General features: G+C 36.3%; 1 protein-coding gene across 31 annotated transcripts in view; it reads left to right on the top strand.

Annotated features, from left to right (window-relative positions):
- The window catches only part of DCAF6 (DDB1 and CUL4 associated factor 6), a 135,000-nt gene that overhangs the window by 27,772 nt on the left and 86,353 nt on the right, over positions 1-20,875 (top strand). For 27 of the 31 annotated variants that reach the window (XM_019026242.3, XM_055365308.2, XM_019026237.3 and 24 more), the window contains 2 exons: positions 113-205; positions 8,337-8,522. In XM_019026242.3, coding sequence (XP_018881787.3) covers positions 113-205; positions 8,337-8,522 — 279 coding nt within the window. Of the gene's footprint in view, positions 1-112; positions 206-1,241; positions 1,362-8,336; positions 8,523-20,875 lie in introns of those variants that run through there. The other 4 variants (XM_055365394.2, XM_055365383.2, XM_063711199.1 and 1 more) reach the window with 2 other exon arrangements.

The raw sequence follows: 20,875 nt of genomic DNA, 5'->3' as shown, positions 1-20,875 counted from the left end.
TTAACATATAACCTCATTAGTGGTAAAAATTTTGTACCACCAGGTGAGTGAAAGATGGCATATTTTCTTTTATGTCCAATTTGCTTATATTTCTTTTTTGCTTTCTTTTTAGGTTAATACAATCTGTTGGAATGACACTGGAGAATATATTTTATCTGGCTCAGATGACACCAAATTAGTAATTAGTAATCCTTACAGCAGAAAGGTAAAGTAGTTTAAAAAATCTGTAATTTAATGAGAGAAAAAAAATCAAGAAGGCAGAAATGAAGAAACTGTAAACAGTCATAGAATGGGCATTTATATTAGAATATCCTCCCTATTTTGCTGAGGTTTATTGTATAATTTAGAGGTTCTTAGGTACATGTGGGTCTCTTAGATTACTTAGGGAAACAAGATTTTATTCAGCCTTGGGATCTAGAAAATTTAAATATACTTTATTTAAATGGTTAATAATTGGTACAAGTGACATTATTTCAATAACATTTTTTGGGGGAAAATGTGCCATAAATAAAGTATGAGTTAATGAGAAAATTACTTTTATGTGTAACCTTAATATATTATCTTAACATTCTAAAAAGTTACTTATTTTAATGTTAAGAATAGTGTGGGTAAAGCTGCCAACTTTGGTCATTGTTTCATTTTCTTAAAAATTTGAAATTTAGTCTTTTAGAAAATTTACATTTAAAACTTTTAAATACAAAAACAGCCAAATGACTGCGGTGTGAATAGTTCTTGAGGTACTGAGAAAATTAAAATGGTTTCAATGAAGAAAAAAATTACCATAAGCTAATAAACCCCCTCACTAGAAGGCAAGAGATATCTAAGAATTAAATAATTTTCTAACTCTCAAGTAACTTTAATTACTGTTTCAAATAGCATTCCATTTTATCCACAGAATGTTTCCTTTACAAGGATGGTTTCAGAGAAATTTAGATACTGAATGATAAAGCTATAAACAGCTGACTGATTGTAATAAAAAGAAAGTGTGTGATGTTCTTTACACTTGACATAACAGTTAAATGAGAAACCTTCTGTTTTAGAAATATGACTAAATAGTTATTTTAAAATTTGTAAGATCTTAAACATTCAACACATCATTTAAAGTTCCAGTTAAGAATAGGAATATGTATATTTCCTAGCTGCCTCCCAACTCACATGATACATTTTTCTCTCCTGATTGTCTTAAATTTCCTATATCTTTTTTTATTTTATTTTTTTATTTTTTTTTGTGGCAAGGTCTCACTCTGTCACCCAGGCTGGAAGGCTGGAGTACAGTGTTGCGATCTCGGCTTACTGCAACCTCTGCCTCCTGGGTTCAAGCGATTCTCCTGCCTCAGCCTCCCAAGGATCTGGGATTACAGGTGTGTGCCACCATGCTCGGCTAATTTTTATGTTTTTGGTAGAGACAGGGTTTCACCATGTTGGCCAGGCTGGTCTTGAACTCCTGACCTCAAGTGATCTGCCCACGTCATCCTCCCAAAATGTTGGGATTACAGGCATGAGCCACCACGCCCAGCCCAAATTTCTTATATCTTTAAGTCTTTTAACATCTATTATTTTAATAGTAATTCCAAAAATGTACTCCAGCTTTTAATTTTTTATGGTAGTAGCAACCGTGTATTGGTGATTGTATCAGTCGGGTTCTAGTCAAAGAAACCACACGGTAATTTCAATAGGGAAAGTGTAATAAAAAGAATTACTACCTATATCAGGAGATTGGAGTAGTAAAGGCTTGGCTGCTAAAAAGTAAAGAGGTCTCTATAAAATACAGAAATAACAGATACTATGAACCGCCACTAACCCTGGGACTGAGATAAACCACCGAAAAGAAGAGACCCCCCCGCCCTGCTGAGTGCTGAGATTTAGACCTTATTGAAGAGGGTGTCATGGCTCACTGGATGGCAGGGAAGTCTCTGTGATGTCATGCTAGTGTAACTTGTTGCGAATTCCCCTCTGGAACTTGCTGGAACACCTCTCTCTAGAGCACTGAGAAATACTTTTTAAGGAGAGGTTTCTCATCAGAGGTAGTATGCTACAAAATGTCTAGGGACGTGGGGAAATGAGGCAGGAGAAGCTGTCGGGTGTTGAACTGTTCATTTAGTAGGTGGGCCCTGGTGAAACTGCAGGACTCTGGTGCTATGGTGTTGGGGAAACTGCCCGTACTGGAAGACCCTGGCACTGGAAAACCTGTGCATGGTTGCAGGAGCTCCCATTAGAGATAGGAAGCAAACTCCGTTTTCCTGCATTATTCTTTCAGTGCTTTTTACTGACAAAGCTTAACATCATGCCAACTGGCAAAGGAAAAATATTTGAAGGACTCAGTTCCATTGCATAATCTATAAAAGTGAAGGGTAAATTTGGAACTGAGAGGAAATAATTTGATAAGTGGTACAGTAGTCTTACCTTTATCTGCTTCTTGGTATTATTGCAATGTGAAATTTACTTCATTAATATTTAGGTCTTTGAATGAAGAAGAGTTCCATGAAAATTTTAAAATTATATTATGATTACTATAATGGCAAATATAGATTTATATGTTGGTTTTTTTTTTACCATTCTGACCAAGTTATTTAAACTTTCCTTAGCCTTTTTCTTCATATATTAAGAAAGTCATTATGTCTAAAGTCCTTTGTAATATTAATATTTTATATTTGTTTCTAAAAATGTTTTAAAACATTTTTGTCTATTAATTTAGGTTATATAGTGATGTTTGAATGGGCCTGGCTGGCTGTTTGAAGCTGGATCTTACAGGTTATGACTTACTCTTTTAGGCTCATAGAATCTAATCTTCAGCCAAGTAGCTTAAGAAACTGGATTTTTATCAGTTTACAAACAGTGGCTAGGTTCTAGTGAAATGCTTCATGATACACAATTCGATAAGCTGGGATAACATATGAGTTCTAATTAGGTTAGGATTATGTTCTGATTTTAATTGGCTTTTAGCTTCTGAGTTCATATATAGAGGAAGTATACAGCTATTTTTATATCTGAAAACATGGTATTAGCAGTCCAAAGTTTAATTTAAAATTTTCAGTTTTACAGAATAAATTGTTTATTTCTTGTTTTTCCACACTTAATAAGATATTTAAATAAGTGTGTATCATCTATCAGCTGAAAAAGAAGTTCGTATTGAGGCTGTCTTTAATGGGTCGTAGTTTTATTTCATTAAGTTTTACTTAATTGTCCTGGCTTAGCAAAAAAAGCTTGATGTTTTCAAATCCTATTTCTCTTAGGTCAGTAATTACAAGGGTAACACTTTTCATTTTATTTTTTATTATTCTTTTTTGAGATAGAGTCTTGCTCTGTTGCCCAGGCTGGAGTGCAGTGGCACGATCTCAGCCCACTGCAAACTCTGCCTCCCAGATTCAAGAGTTTCTCCTGCCTCAGCCTTCCGAATAGCTGAGGCTACAAGTGTGTGCCACCACGCCCGGCTAGTTTTTGTATTTTTTGTAGAGTTGGGGTTTCACCATGTTGGCCAGGCTGGTCTCGAACTCCTGAGCTCAAATGATCCACCTGTCTCCACCTCCCAAAGTGCTGGGGATTACAGGCGTGAACCATTGTGCCTAGCCCCGTTTTCTTATAATAGAGAAGATTTCCTGAAATAATGTATATGTAGAAAGCTTTTTGACGATCACTATTCAGAATTTTAACTCTTACATTATACAAAATAATCACTTGGGTACCAAAGGAATGATTGTTAAAAGACCTGTTTCTGTTTTATTTGCTTATTTTTAAAGAAATGACGATCCCTTTGATGTATGATTTCCAATAGAATATGTATATTTGAAAAAATGGTACTCTTTCTCATTTCCAGCTTGAGAAATGATTAGTCAGATTTTCTTTTTAAAGATTATAATCATAGGCCAAGTGTGTGGCTCACGCTTATAATCCCAGCACTTTGGGAGGCCCGAGGTGGGAAGATTGCTTGAGGCGAGGAGTTAAAGACCAGCCCGGGAAATGTGGTGAGACTCTGTCTCTACAAAAAATTTAAAAGTTAGCTGGATGTGGTGGCACATGCCTGTAGTCCCAGTTACTCGGGAGGGAGAGGCAGGAGGATCACTTGAGCCCAGGCGTTCCACCACTACACTCCAAGTCTGGATGACAGCAAGAGCTGATATCTTAAAAAAAAAAATTATTATCATAAGCCTTTATAGGGCTTTTTAAAATTTTAAAACACCAATGATTCATTATATAGGAAAAAAAGCTTTTTGACCATGAGTCAAATACTACCTGTTTTTATAGTTTGATTATTTTTAGATCCTATGATTTTGTGGGAACATTAATTTATTGAAAATAAGAGTTTTGAAACACTTAGTTTTTTAAAAAAATAGATTTAAGAGACTGGAGATATTCCTTATTAATGCAATTATATTTTAATTATATATAGCATAGAGACTCCCCATCATATACTGGGGAGTCCCATTAGGGTACCCTATTATGGCATAGGTGAAAGAGAAGGAAGCCCAGAGATGGTCTTGCAATATCTTTTGTAAAATAAATTCCAAATATATACTGTATACATGATTTTTCTTGATTTGGCCTCAGCCAGCTACTTATAGTCCTCAGAGCTTAAAAAGTTTTCATTACTGTGTGCTTTTGCTTATACTCTTCTTTCTTTCTGAGATCACCTGCTTTCTCAGGTATCTCCCATCTACTTGGTAAATTTAAAATTCATTCTTCAAATCTCAGCTCTTTTTTGTGATATTTCTCTAACATTTCCTGGACACATGTAGCCACTCCTTCATCTGTGTTCCTGTCTTGTGGATAACTCTATTATTATATTGTATTATATTTGTTTGCATGTTGTGCTTAGATGGCAACTTCTTTGAGATAATGACAATTTCTTTTTTCTTTTTGCATCCTCAACACTTAACATTATTTATTTACCTCTCATATAGTTGGAGCCCACTAAGTCTTAGTAAAACGAGTGTATAAATCTGTATATTCGATACCTCAGACGGGGTTATGGGTCAGGTTTGAAAGGGGGTTGTTTTTACCAAGGGATTAAAAAACCATCCTCTACTATTTGGATACTTTTGGACTGAGCTTCAAGTTTTGGGAGTGTTGTACGTGACATGATTAAGAAGGAAAGAGATGCCAACTTTGGCCAGCTATTTAGTCAAAATAAACTGGTAATCAGCAGAATGACAGATGTTACAACTAGACCACCTTAACGTATAGTAATCATTGCAATTATCAATATGTTATTTTCATCTCAGATTAAGTTACTCTGGCAATTATACCTCTCTAGGGCATTATCCTTAGGGTGTTTTCAGAATAACTCATAATGCATTGATCCAAGGAAAGCACAACTAAGAAGATAAATCCATCAATAAAAAGTTATTATTATTATAATTTTTTTTTTTTTTAGACAGAGTCTTGCTCTGTCGCCCAGGCTGAAGTGCAGTGGCGTATTCTCAGCTCACTGCAACCTCCACCTCCCGGGTTCAAGTGATTCTCGTGCCTTAGCCTCCCGAGTAGCTGGGACTACAGGGATGCGCCACCATGCCCGGCTAATTTTTGTATTTTTAGTGGAGATGGGGTTTCGCCATGCTGGGCAGGCTGGTCTCGAACTCCTGACTTCAGGTGATCCGGCTGCCTTGGCCTCCCAAAGTGCTGAGATTACAAGGCATGAGCCACCATGCCTGGCCCAGCTATCAAAAATTATAGCTTCCCAAGTACACATAAATATTTTTTATCAGCCTTATTGCTGTTTATCTGCAGTATCATACATACCCATATTGGCTGTATAGATTTGGTTTCAACAATTAAAGAACAAATTCTAACCTTCATTGAAATTACCAACTATACATACATAACACGAATAATAATTCTTTCAACAATTATTCATTAATAAATTAGAGGGTGGTACAAAATGAAGTTCAAATGATAGGAATCAGATAAGCTTATTAAGGAGTTTACATTTTAGTGTGATTTTTGTAGACACTGTAGGGTTTTAAACATGTACTGATATGATTTATATTTTTAAAAGATAGCTCTGGCTGCTTTTGGAGGGTAGAGTTTGAACTAGATTGGAAGTAGGAGATAGGAGGCCATTGAAATAATCCAGGTAAGAGGGAATGATGACTCAGGCACAGATAATGACATCGGAGTTGGTGAAAAGTAATTTGGGATGTATTTTGGCATGGCTTTGCTGGTGGATTTGGTACAGCAGATGAGGGAAAGAAAAATGAAAAAAGGTTCCTTAGTTTTTGACTTGATCAACTGTATGGGTGGATACTGATGCCATTGAGATGGAGAACACTGGAAGAGGGGAGTGTATTTTGAGAGGGACATCTGAAATCTAGAGATTTGTTCAAAGGAACGGGCTCCCAATTTTTTACTCACTAAATTTTAATTAGTTTATTTAATAAAGGAATGCTTTTCAGTTTACGAGTGACTGATGAAGCAGTGAGGCTCCTGCTTTTGTTACTGAAATTATAAATAAACCTCTTAAGTGGAGGTAAATCATAAATTTTTAAGAGTAATGTCTGCTGAATGTTACTAATGCACAACCAAAGCCAGTGGCCTAACAAACGAAGTAACTAATGGCTGTATGTAGTGTGTAGTTAGCTACTTGGTAAACCACCCTAAATCTCTGACAGGGTTAAAGAACATGATATTTATCTTGTTTAAAGGCTTTACATTAATTACTCTCTATGTTTCATGACATTGACATGTCAGGCTAGTTATTTTACAGATTGTTGCTCCATTTGGATTTGTCTGATTGTTTCTTCATGAGTAGATTCAGATTAAACATTTTTGGTGAGAATTCTCCTCAGGTGATATTGTGGTACATGATGTTATATAATTCATTCCCTAATTGGAGATGTTGTTTGATCCCTCTATTTTGGGTTACCCTTTGTAACTAACAAGCTGTCTGTGAAGTGGCATGTTGAGACTGTGAATATTCTCTTTCCTAACAGTCTTTCCCCCAGTGGTTTTTATATTAATTGATGACTTCTGTTTGAATTGGTTGTTGTAATGTCACAAAACAGTGATTTTTAAATTGTCATTTCTTCTACATTTATTAATTTACATTCTTCAGTAAATAAGTGCATTTTCTCTGTCCCTAGCACCTTAAACATTTTTTTAATTCAGTGTTTTATAGTCAATCACTGATGTTATTCTTTTTGATACTCAAATTGTCCAAATTTGTTCCATGGAGATTTCAAGCCAACTTAGTGTTGGTGTTTTGACATATTTCTCTTTTTTCTTAGCACTTTAAAAAAGCACAACAGATATTCCCCACTCACCTTGTCTCTATTGTATATCTGTTATGGGGATATACTGTAGTTTATTCAACCAGTCTCCTGTGTTTTACTGTTATAAATAACTCAGTAAATAATCTTTGACATTTTTTTTGGTCTTATTGGAAGCATATCTTTGGGGTAAATTCCTAGAAATAGATTTGCCTAGTCAAAGGGTAAGCACATAACATAGTTTTGTGAGATATTGCTAAATTCCCCTCCACTGGTATTATACCGTTTAACATTCCTACCAACAGTGTTTAAGGGTCTGTTTTCACATAAGCTTGTTTGTAGAGTCTGTTGTCAAGCTCTTGAATGTTTGCCAGTCTGTTAAGTGAGAATTGATATCTCAGCATAATTTCAATTTGCATTTCACTTATGAATGATCCAAGTTGAGTATTTTTTACTATTTTTAAGGGCCATTTGTATATCTGCATGTATACTGTCTGTTCTGGTACCTTGCCCATTAAAAAACAAAATCAGGTCTTGTCAGTTATTTTTCCTCTCAACTTTAAAACACTACTAGGAGAATTAGTCCTTTATCTGCAATAAATTATACAAATATTAAAATATCAATTTTAAACTTTATTACTGTCACAGTAATTCTGGTCTTTTAAATATTATTAATTGGATGTAGGGACTTCTGCTGTGTCTTATATGTACCATTTCATTACTTTGATTTTATGAAAATAATTAAAATTCAGTTTATTGTTTTGTCATCCTGAAAGGGAATAACTTCATCATTTAGCATACAGTAAATTTCAAAAGTCAGTCAAAGTAGTTCGTTGTTATTTATTGAGATTTTATGAGTGAGTCAGATAAACTAAATAAATGGAAATATGCATGTTTTATTTTCATGATACTGTTCCTGTTGATGGTACTCCATCTTATTCACATCTCACAGGGAACAAAAGAAAATATATGGGATTCTGATTTTTTTAAATTATAATAGCTTGCAGTCTAGTGATAATCTTTCACTGAGATGAGAATGTTAATGAGAATGTATTACTGGCTATGATTATATTAAAAATGAATATTTCTAGGAAATAATAAGTTACCATTAACTGCTTTCTTTGTGTGTTTTAGGTTTTGACAACAATTCGTTCAGGGCACCGAGCAAACATATTTAGTGCAAAGTTCTTACCTTGCACAAATGATAAACAGATTGTATCCTGCTCTGGAGATGGAGTAATATTTTATACCAACGTTGAGCAAGATGCAGAAACCAACAGACAATGCCAATTTACGTGCCATTATGGAACTACTTATGAGGTATGGTATTATTATGATTATATGATATATATGTAAGTATGTATATTTTTGATTAAGTGTACATACATGTGTAGATGCATGTGTGTACATGTACAGATGTGTGTGTATGCACATTTGATGCATATAAATTATTGACAATATCTAGGTGTCAGCAGAGCATTTGAGAAAATGTATCTTGATAGGCTTCTGGATAAAGTTAAGAAATAAGATGCAAGTAATAGTACTCTAAGATGGGTTTGTAATTGCTTGAGCAACCATGCTGTCAGCAAACAGACGTTTACCTTTAAAGATACCTCTGTTATTGTGCTGCATGACTGTACTAGGCTTTACCCTTTTAAACAATCGCTTGCTTGTGTAAAGTCATAGCCAACATGCTTATCAAATTTTTGTATGATAGAAGGGACTCCAGTAGACAAAAGAATCAGATTCCTAAAGGATATTAATGAGCTTAAGACCTGAGCTGAATTAAATAAGGTGGAATAAATTTAAGACTCAATTTTAGTGCTTTATTTGGTTCAGAAAAAATGTACAACTGAGTGCTCTTTTATTTATGATACAGGGTCACACTGTCACTCACACTGGAGTGCAGTGGCATGACCATGGCTCTCTGCAGCTTCAAACTCCCAGGCTCAAGCAATCTTCTCACCTCAGCCTCTTAAGTAGCTGGGACTACAGGCATGTGCCACCATGCCCAACTAATTTAATTTTGTTGTTGTTGTTGTGGAGACAGGGTTTTGCTATGTTGCCAGGGCTGGTCTCCAACTCCTGAGTTCGTACAGTCCTCCCACCTTGGCCTCTCACAGTGCCAAGGTTATAGGTGTGAGCCACTGTACCAGCCTCCAGAGTGTTCTTCTGAAATACTTGCATGTCATTTTTTTGTATCAAATTATTGATAGGTTTCCCATTTTTTGTGTTAAACTGGTGTACTTTTTCTATCATTTGAATTCCAGTTCTTTTATGTCCTCATGTTTTTGTATGTACTTATATATATAGCTAGATTTTGTTTTCTTATCCAGTCTCACAGTTTTGGGGTTTTACTGGAGATTTATGAATTTACATTTATTGTGAGCTCTGATATATTTGGATTTGTTTCTATCCCTCATTCTATGTTTTCTACTTTTTAAAAAAAGTTTCCAATCTCCATTAACCCTCCTCTCCTTTTAAAAGTCCACCTTTTGAGGCCAGACGTGGTGGCTCACACCTGTAATCTGAGCACTCTGGGAGGCTGAGGTGGGCGGATCACTTGAGGCCAGGAATTTGAGACCGGCCTGGCCAACATGGTGAAACCCTGTCTCTACTAAAAATACAGGAATCAGCTGGGTGTGGTGGTGCATGCCTGTAATACCAGCTACTTGGGAGGCTGAGGCTTGAGAATTGCTTGAACAACCTGGGAGGCAGAGGTTGCAGTCAGCCAAGACTGCGCCACTGTACTCCAACCTGGGCGACAGAGTGAGACTGTGTCTCAAAAATAAAAAATAAAAATAAAGTCTACCTTTCGAATTACTTGAGTATTTTACTTTTTGTCCATTGTGTTTCTGTTTTTTGCTTCTAAGATAGACATTCATTTTTTTTATTCTGGAGGTTACCCCAGCTACTTTCACAAGAATATTGAACAAAGCCAAACATCAGTAAATATTTCTACTCTTCTCCTGAATAAAGGAACTTGGAACATACCTTGTTCCATTTTATGTGATTATATTGTTCAGGATTTAGTTATATTCTGTTTTCTCTCATGAATTAGATATTATTGGTTTACTGTTAGTGTTGTTTGTTTAGATTTACCTGCATATTTACTAATACCTTTGGTTTACCTTTCCTTCTTCCCATCACACATTTTCCATGTTGTATCATTTTGTACTGAAGGTACATCCTTTAGCAGTTTTTTTTTTTTTGAGATGGAGTTTCGCTCTTGTTGCCCAGGCTGAAGTGCAATGGCATGATCTTGGCTCACCACAACCTCTGCCTCCTGGGTTCAAGTAATTCTCCTGTCAGCCTTCTGAGTAGCTGGGATTATAGGTGCATACCACCACTCCTGGCTAATTTTGTATTTTTTTTTTAGGAGAGATGGGGTTTCTCCATGTTGGTCAGGCTGGTCTCGAACTCCCGACCTCAGGTGATCTGCCTGCCTCTGCCTCTCAAAGCTCTGGGATTACAGGCATGAACCACTGTGCCTGGGCCACAGTTTTTTTTTTTTTTTTTTTACGTGAGAGTTTGTTGATAGAAAACAATTTCAGTTTCCTTTTCTTTCCTTCATTCATTCTTTCCTTTCTTCCTTTTCTTTCCTTTGTGAAAAATGTCTTTTTTTTTTTTAAGATGCCAGTTCTTCAAAGATAGTTTGGGCATGGACTTCATTTGATAGTTACTGTATTTCAGATGGTATTCCATTATATTCTAACTTCCATTGTTGAAGTTGCAAAGTCAGACATCAGTCTAATTGTGGTTCCTGTATAGGTAACCTCTTTCTTTTCCTTGACTACTTTTAATTTTGTTTTTCTTTGCCGGGTTTTTTTCTTATTTTATGTCAGAACAGTGTGTCTTGATGTGCATTGTTTTTTATTTTTTATACTTGGGATTTCTTGATGTTCTTGATGTGAGCAATTGGCATCTTGAAAAATGTAGGAAATTTTCAGTCAGTAGGTCTTTGGTTTACTACTTCATTATTCTCTCCATTTTTTTGTAGTCTGGGGAAATTCTGATTAGCCATATCAGACCTGCTTATTAGACCTTATTCCATCCATTATTTAAAAATTTTAAAATTGAAATATAGAACATATAGGAAAAGTACATAAATCCTAAGTATATGGCTTAGTGAATTATCACAAAGCAAATCTATTCATGTAACTACCACCTAGCACATTAAGTATCCCAAAAGCTCCCTTTATTCTGAATTCTAACACTGGTGTTTTCTGTTTTTTCTAATACCCCTGTTTTTCTGTTTTTGAACATTATATAAATGGAAATATGGCTTTTTGTGTCTTTGTTGTTGTTTTTGTATCTGGCTTTTTTTGCTGAGCAAAATCTTAACTCATTTGTGAAATTCATCCATGTTGTATGTAACTATAATTTGCCCATTTTATTACTGTATAGTATTCCATTATATGAATATACCACAATTGATTTATCTGTTCTATGCTGTTGGAAGTTTGGAGAACATTGTTTTACGTGTCTTTTCAGTACACAAATGCACACATTTGTTAGGGTGTATACTTAGCAGTAAAATTGCTGGGTCATAGAATATATATTTGGTTATTTTAGAGATAAAGCCAAATAGTTTTCCAAAGTGTAGTAACGACTTACATTCCCACCAACAGCATGTAAGAGGTCCTGTTGCTTCTGATCTTTGCCAACAGTTGGTATTTTCAGCTGTACTTTGGTGGATGTATAGTATCATCTTAATTGGTTTCCATTTGCCTTTCTGTGCTGATACTACTGAGGTTGAGCATCTCTTCAAATGTTTGTTGGTTATTTGGATGTATTCTTATGAAATGTGTAGTCAAATCTCTTGCCTATTTTTTTCTGTTGGGTTGTTTGTCTTATTTTGTTATTATTAATTTATAGGAGTTTTTGAAAAAATATCTTCTGCATATGAGCCTATCTTTTCCTATTCTGTGGTTATATTTTCACTCTCCTAATGGTGGGGGAGGGTGCGGTTTGTGTGTTTTGAGAGATGGGGTCTCACTTTTTCACCCAGGCTGGAGAGCAGTGGCATGATTATAGCTCCTGGGTTCAAGGAATCGTCTTGCCTCCCAAGTAGCTGAGACTACAGGCATGCACTACCGCACCTGGGTAATTTTTTTTATTTTTTGTAGAGACGGGGCCTTGCTATCTTACCCAGGCTTGTCTAGAACTCCTGGGCTCAAGCGATCCTCCTGCCTCTGCCTCCTAAAGTGCTGGGATTTCAGCCTAAAATGGTGTCTTTTGATGAAGAAAAGTATTTAATGTTGTCTAATATATTGGTCTGCTCCTTTATGATTAGTATCTTTTGCATCCTGGTTAAGAAATCTTTTCCTATCCCAAAGTTATGAAGATATTCTTCTACTTTAATTTCATTGCTTTGTCTTTAGCATTTAGATCTGTAATCTATCTGGATTTGACTTTTGTTATAGTATGACTTGAGTCAACTTTTTTTACCCCATATGAAGTTTTTTGTGTTAACATAATTTATTTTTTAGAAAATTAAATCAAAATCCAAAACAGCAGACAAACAAAAGAAAGACCATTTTAACATGATAGCCCCATTTACCCAAGATGTTTTTTGCCAAATACATATACACACTTTAATTAGCATAAATTTTTTTTTTTTTTCAAAACTGATACTCTGCATCTATCAACAGCTCTCCTTTCTTCCTTATCCTAGTCCCTGGCAACCATCATTCTACTTTCTGTTTCTAAGAATTTGACTATTTTAGATACCTCATATAATTGTAATCATGCAGTATTTGACTTTTGATGACTGACTGATTTCACTTAGCATGATCATATTGTAGCATATGTCAGAATTTATTTCCTTTTTAAGGCAGGAGAAGATTCCGTTGTATGTATATACCACATTTTCTTTATTCATTTATCTAGGCTGTGTGCTGTGGCTCATGCCTGTGATCCCAGCACTTTGGGAGGCCGAGGTGGGCAGATCACTTGAGGTTAGGAGTTCAAGACCAGCCTGTACAACAAGATGAAACCGTGCCTCTATTGAAACTACAAAAATTAGCCAGGCGTGGTGGCAGGTGCCTATAGTCCCAGCTACTCAGGAGGCTGAGGCAAGAGAATCACTTGAACCCAAGAGGTGGAGGATGCAGTGAGCCGAGATCATGCCACTGCACTCCAGCGTGGGTGACAGAGTGAGACTCTGTCTCAAAATAAATAAACAGGCCGGGCGCAGTGGCTCACACCCATCATCCCAGCACTTTGGGAGGCTGAGGAGGGCGGATCATGAGGTCAAGAGATTGAGACCATCCTGGCCAACATGGTGAAACCCTGTCTCTACTAAAAATGCAAAAATTAGCTGGATGTGGTGGCATGTGCCTATAGTCCCAGCTACTTGGGAGGCTGAGGCAGGAGAATCACTTGAACACAGGAGGCAGAGGTTGCAGTGAGCTGAGATCGTGCCACTGCACTCCAGCCTGGCGACAGAGTGAGACTCCATCTCAGAAATAAATAAATAAATAAATAAATAAATAAATAAATAAATAAATAAATTCATCTAGTGATGGATATTTAGGTTGCTTCTACTCCTTGGCTATTGTGAATAACGCTGCAGTGAAGATGAGTGTGCAAATATCTCTTCAAGATCCCGTTTCCAGTTTTTTCGGATCTGTACCCAGAAGTAGAGATTGCTGGATCATATGGTAATTCCATTTTTAAGTTTTTGAGGACCCTCCATACTATTTTCCATAGCAGCTCCACTATTTTACATGCCTACCAGCTGTGTGCAAGGGTGCCAACTTCTCCATTTCCTTGCCAACACTTACAATTTTTTTTTAGTGGGCATTCCAGTGGGCTTGAAGTTTTATCTTACTGTGGTTGTGATTTTCATTTCCCCAAAGATTAGTGAAGTTGAGCTTCTTTTCATATGCTTCTTGGCCATCTGTGTATCTTCTTTGGAGAAATCTCCTTTGCTTTTTTTTAATCTGCATTATTTTTTGTTGTTAACATAGGATTTCTTTATATATTCCGAATATTATGTTGTTAACATAGGATTTCTTTATATATACCGAATATTAACCCTTTTTTAGATACATGGTTCACAAATATTTTCACCCGTTCCATGGATTGCCTTTTTACCCTGTTAAGTTTGATGTAGTTCCACTTGTCTGTTATTGCTTTGTTAACTGTGATTTTGTCGTTATATCTAATAAATCATTGTAAAATCCAATGTCATGAAGCTTTTCTCTGAATTTTCTTTTTTTTTTTTTTGAGCTCTGTCACCCAGGCTGGAGTTCAGTGGTACAATCTTGGCTCACTGCAACCTCTGCCTCCCAGGTTCAAGCAATTCTCCTGCCTCAGCCTCCTCAGTAGCTGGGATTACAGGCGCATGCCACCACGCCCGGCTAATTTTTTGTATTTTAGTAGAGATGGGGTTTCACCGTGTTGCCCAGTCTGGTCTCAAACTCCTGAGCTCAGGTAATCTGCCCATCTCTGCCTCCAAAGTGCTGGGCTTACAGGCATGAGCCACCGCTCCCGGCCTCCCCCATGTTTTCTTCTAGGAGTTTTATACTTTCAGTTTGTAGGTTTAGATCTTTAATCCATTTTGAATTAATTTTTGCATATGTAGGGTAAGGGTCTAAGTTCATTCTTTTGCATGTAGATAACCAGTTTTCCCAGCAGCTTTTTTCTTACTTTATGGATTCATTTTTTTCCTCAACTTTTATTTTAAATTCGAGGGGTACATGTGCAGGTTTGTTTCATAGGTAGTATTGCATGAGGCTGAGGTTTGGGATGCAAATGATCCTGTTACCCAGGAACTGAGCATAGTACCCAGTAGTTAGTGTTTCATCCTTTCCTTCCCTTTCTCCCTCCCTGCTCTACTAGTTCACAGTTTCTGTTGTTGCCATCTTTATGTCCACAAGTATCCAATGTGTAGCTCCTACTTATAAGTGAGAACATGCTGTATTTGGTTTTCTGTTCCTGTGTTAATTTGCTTAGGATAATAGCCTCCAGCTGCATCTTAGTTGCTGCAAAGGACATGATTTCATTCTTTTTTGTGGCTGCATAGTGTTCCATGTATATGTACCACATTTGCTTCATTCAGTCCACCATTGATGGGCACCTAGGTTGATTCTGTGTCTTTGTTATTGTGAACAGTGCTGCGATGAACATGTGAGTGCATGTGTCTTTTTGGTAGAACAATTTGTTTTCTTTTGGATATATACCCAGGATTGGGATTGCTGGGTTGAATGGTCATTCTAAGTTCTTTGAGAAATCTCCAAATTGTTTTCCATAGTGGCTGAACGAATTTACATTCCCACCAAGTGTATATAAGTATTCCTTTTTCTCTGCGGCCTCACCAGCAACTTTTGTTTCTTGACTTTTTAATAATAGCCATTCTCACTCATATGAGATGGTATCTCATTGTGGTTTTGATTTGCATTTCTCTGAGATTAGTGGATGTGGAGCATTTTATTTAGTGTTCGTTGGCTCCTTGTATGCCTTTGGCGAAGTGTCTGTTCATGTCCTTTGCTCATTTTTTAAGGGGGTTATTTGGTTTTTGCTTGTTTAATTTTTTAAGTTCTTTTTTTTTTTGAGACGGAGTCTCGCTTCATCGCCAGGCTGGAGTGCAGTGGTGCGATCTCGGCTCACTGCAACCTCCTCTTCCTGCTTTCAAGCGATTCTCCTGCCTCAGCCTCCTGAGTAGCTGGGACTATAGGCGCATGCAACCACGCCCAGCTAATATTTTGTATTTCTAGTAGAGATGGGGTTTCACCACGTCAACCAGGATGGTTTTGATCTCCTGACCTCATGATCTGCCTGCCTCAGCCTCCCAAAGTGCTGGGATTACAGGCATGACATTTTTTTAAGTTCTTTGTAGATTCTGGATATTAAACCTTCGTCAGGTGCATAGTTTGCAAATATTTTCTTTCATTCTTTAGGTTGTCTGTTTACTTTGTTGATAGTTTCTTTTGCTGTGCAGAGCTTTTTAGTTTAATTAGGTCCCACTTGTCAATTTTTGTTTTTGTTGCAGTGGCTATTGAGGACTTAGTCATAATTTCTTTCTCAAGTCCAATGTCTAGAATGGCGTTTCCTATATTTTCTTTTAGGATTCTTATAGTTCGAGGTCTTACATTTAAATCTGGAATCCATCTTGAGTTAATTTTTATATATGGTGAAACGTAGGGGGGTCCAGTTTCGTTCTTCTACATATGGTTGGCCAGTGATCCCAGCATCATTTATTTAATAGGGAGTCCTTTCCCCATTGCTTATTTTTGTCAACTTTGTCGAAGATCAGATGACTGTAGGTGTGTGGCTTTATTTCTGGGTTCTCTATTCTGTTTCATTGGCCTGTGTGTCTGTTTTCGTACCAGTACTATGCTGTTTTGGTTACTGTAGCCTTAAAGTATGGTTTGCAGTCAAGTAATGTGATACCTCTGGCTTTGTTCTTTTTGCTTAAGATTGCTTTGGCTGTTCAGGCTCTTTTTTGGTTCCATGTGAATTTTAGAATAGTTTTTTCTAATTCTGTGAAAAATAATGTTGGTAGTTTGATAGGAATAGCATTGAATCTGTAGGTTGTGTTGGGCTGAATGGTCATTTTAACGATATTGATTCTTCCAATCCGTGAGCATGAAATAAATGGAAAAACATTGTTGCTGTTTGTTGTTGTCGTTGCTGTTTGTTTAGTGATTTTCCTAGACTAATTCTGTTAAATCTGCATTCCTTTTCAGGTGTAGGCACTGGAGTCTGTGCTTGGTTAGCTTAGTTGTCAGCTAAGGGTTAGATGGAGATTTCTTTAAATGCCTTGAACCAATAAGCCTTCCAGTCTTTGTCAAAGGGGTCTGTGTGTTTGGGTTGCCTTCAAGTGCCTTGGAAATTTACAACTCTGCCTTAGCTTTCACTTCTTGCTTGTTCAGAGCCTCAAGGTCAGCCAGAGATGTTAGAGTAGGGCCTTTTTGGGTCCTTCTTTGGCATGTGCACATTCTTATATATGTACATAATTTCTAAATTCCCAGAAATGTTTTGTTGCTTTTCAAATTCTACTATTAATGTCTAATTCTTACTTTTACTTTTAACTTTTTCTGGTCAGCTTCTTGTTTGCCTCACCTAGTATTACTGCCTCAAGCAATTGTGATGTTAAATCATTGCTGTTGATTATTTTTGACAACACCCTTAGGATGGGGTTGAATATGGTCAGATTCATGTAAGTCCTTAAAAGGCAGCTTTTCCAGGGAACTTAAGGACAGATTAAATTGTGATAAGTCTTTGAGGATAGGGCATTTGGGGGAGTCTCAAACTTGTTTTGTGACTTACAGTGGCTGCGAAGTTACCGGTTTTTACAACTACCATAGTCGCAAGGCTGCTGTTGACTTAGGGAAAATACCACAAGTTAAAGTGGCTCAAAGCTCACTATTCTTTCTGAGATCCAGTTATTTGTCTTGAATAAATGTTTCTTGGATTGTTCTAATCCCTTGGTTAAATTTCACAGTTCTAAAAAAGTTGATTTTGAAATTTTGTAGTGTTGTCAGTGCTTTTATGAAGAAGTATATTTTCAGAGGTCTTATTCAGCCATTGCAGAAGTGCTTCTTCTGTAACATTCTTACACTTTTCCCCTCCTTCTTGAGGAAGGTTAAATTGTGAGGAAAGGTTCCTAAATGATGCAGATTTCTGAACATATCTTATAAAGGCATTAATTATAAGAAATAGATACATGTTTTAATAATTTAATTTTATAATAGCAGTGTGAGTACAGCTCATAGTTCATTAATTTGATTATCAAATTCAGTATTCTAGTTTTTAAAAATAAATATCCTTGGAAATATATGCTTCCAATAATTTCATTTACAGACAGTAGTATACAAAGCAGAAGTGATCATTTTACTTAATAAAGTCATCAAAGCTAAGTCAATAAATTACATAAATATTTCTTACTGATAAAATAGTTTCATAAGTAAACTGCTGACTTGATTAGATGGAATACTAATTACATTTTCACAAATAGGAAATGAGTAAAAATTCTCATTTTCCTTGAAATGTATACTTATTTAGGTTGAATATACTTTTTATATATTTTTTGCAGGGTATAAATCTTATTATTCTGTGTTCATTGCAAAATTGGTTCAATTGAAGCAAAGGACATTAATATATTGAAGTTTGGTAAATTAAAAATTATGTATAGTTCATTTTCATGCTGCTAATAAAGGTATACCCGAGACTGGGCAGTTTACAAAAGAAAGAGGTTTATTGGACTTAACAGTTCTGTGTACCTGGGAGGCCTCACAATCATGGTGGAAGGTGAAAGGTGAAAGGCATGTCTCACATGACAGCAGACAAGAGAAGAGAGCTTGTGTGGGAAAACTCCCATTTTAAAAACCATCATATCTCATGAGACTTATGCACCATCACAAGAACAGCATGGGAAAGACCTGCCCACATGATTCAGTTACCTCCCACCGGGTCCCTCCCACAACACGTGGCAATTCAAGATAAGATTTAGGTGAGATCACAGCCAAACCACATCATGTGTATGTGTGTGTGTGTGTGTGTGTGTGTGTGTAGTGTGTGTGTGTGTGTGCGCGCGCGCGTGGCTTAAAGTAACAAATTTATTATCTTACTGTTCTGGAAGTCAGAAGTCTGAAATAAGGTGTACTGGGCTAAAATCGAAGTGTTGGCAAGTGTGTATTCCTTCTGGTCTTGCCTTTTCCAGCTTCTAGAGACTACTTGCATTCCTTGGAGCAAGTCCCCTTCCTCTATCTTCAAACCCAGCAACATAGCATCTTCAGATCTCTTTCTTTTTCTCTGTTTTTCCATCATCTTGTCTCCTTCTGTGACTCTGACTCTCCTGCCTTGTTTTGCTCAGTAAGACCCTTGTAATTATATTGGGCCTCTGTGGATAATTTAGGATAATCTCCTTATGGTCACAATCCTTAATTAATCACATCTACAAAATCCCTTTTGCAGTATAAGGTAAAGTATTCATAGGTTCTAACAAATAAGATGTAGATATCTTTGGGCTACTATTATTCTGCTTACCACAATAATAGTAAACCTTTTAAGACAAAAGTTTTCCAAGTAAATTTTTAAAAAGTATAAAACACCTACTGAAAAGTGCTGGCATCGTGTATTTGTGCAACTTGGTTAATTTTCACAAAGTAAAATATATATGTACTCAGCATCTAGAACAAGAAACAGCCCCCCATAAGTCCTTTGTGCCCTCTCAAAGGGTTTACTGCTTTCTAGGCTATTAAAAGTACAGGTTAGTTTGGGTCTTTTTACGATTTTTTAAAAATGGGAATCATACTGTGCCTTCTCTTTTGTGTCTGGCTTTTTTCACACAAAAGGTTTGTGAGATTCATTTATGTTGCTGGGAATAGTAATGATTTGTTCATTATTACTGATGATTTAGTACTTTATTTTAGGAATAGATAATTTAATCCCAGTTTATTGTTGGATATTTGGGTTGTTTCAAGTATTTGGCTAATATAAATAGTGCTGCTATGAAGATTCTAGTGCGTGTTTTTACATGCCCCATGCAGGCGTTTATTTTTAGTGGAATTGCTGGGTTATAGGAGAAGCATATGATCAGCTTTAATAGATATTGATACATAGTTTTACATTGCAATTGTACCATTTTATACTCCCATCAGCAATGTGTTCCATAACTCCACATCCTCATCAACACTTGATATTTTAAGTCCTTTCATTTTGGTCATTCTGGTATGGTATAGCTGTATATCTTTGTGGTGGTAATTTATATTTCCTCGATGGCTGAGTTTGAACACCTTTCATATATACAGTGTTTCAAACATAGGAATATTGTATACAGAAAACCATGTATAGCAGAGGCACCAGGAACTGGTTTCACAGGAGACAATTTTTCCATGGAGTGGGGATGGTTTTGGGTTTAAAACTGTTATACCTCAGATCACCAGGCATTAGCTTCTCATAAGGAGTGCACAACCTATGAGAAACAGTTCACCATAGGGCTGTGAGAATCTAATGCCATCACTGATCCTACAGGAGGTGGAGCTCAGGTGGTAATGCTCGCTCACCTGCTGCTCACTACCTGCATTGCTGCTCACTTCCTAACAGGCTATGGACCAGTACTGGGTCTTTGGGACATAGGGAGAGAAGAACTTATTGAGGCAGGGTTTATAGAGAGCCTCAACTTACAATATTGTCATTGCTAAATTAGAAGTGGATACAGGCATATCTAAAATATTGTACTTCTTTAAAAAAGGTTTTTATTGTAGTAAAATACATATAAAGTTTGACATTTAAACTATTGTTTTGAGAGTACATTTCGTTGACATTAAGTATATTCATGTTGTATAACCATTACCACAATTAAAATTTTTCTGAGAGGTGAGTTATGCACTTAAATCATTTCAGCATCCCACAGTTTTCTTAAACGTTACCAGAGAAGAAAATTTGCTTACGTATTTATTGTACAATTATAAACTCACATAGATAAAACATAAAAATTAAGCTTTGAATAGTTTGAACAAGCTACCTAGGGGAGAATCATTCTTCCCTAGTTGTTAGAAGTTTATAACTTCAGATAACTTTTTATCTGAAGTTAAGTTAATGCTAATCTTCAAAGTACTGAATCATATTAATTCAACAATTACTTCTTATCTATTTCTATCTGTATTGTACCATTCTGAATCATAGTATGGGTAAGCCGTGAGTAACTAAAATGCATGGTT

Source organism: Gorilla gorilla, chromosome 1, assembly GCF_029281585.2.
Source record: "Gorilla gorilla gorilla isolate KB3781 chromosome 1, NHGRI_mGorGor1-v2.1_pri, whole genome shotgun sequence".
Classification (NCBI taxonomy): domain Eukaryota; kingdom Metazoa; phylum Chordata; class Mammalia; order Primates; family Hominidae; genus Gorilla; species Gorilla gorilla.
This window is presented reverse-complemented; position numbering and strand designations above follow the sequence as displayed.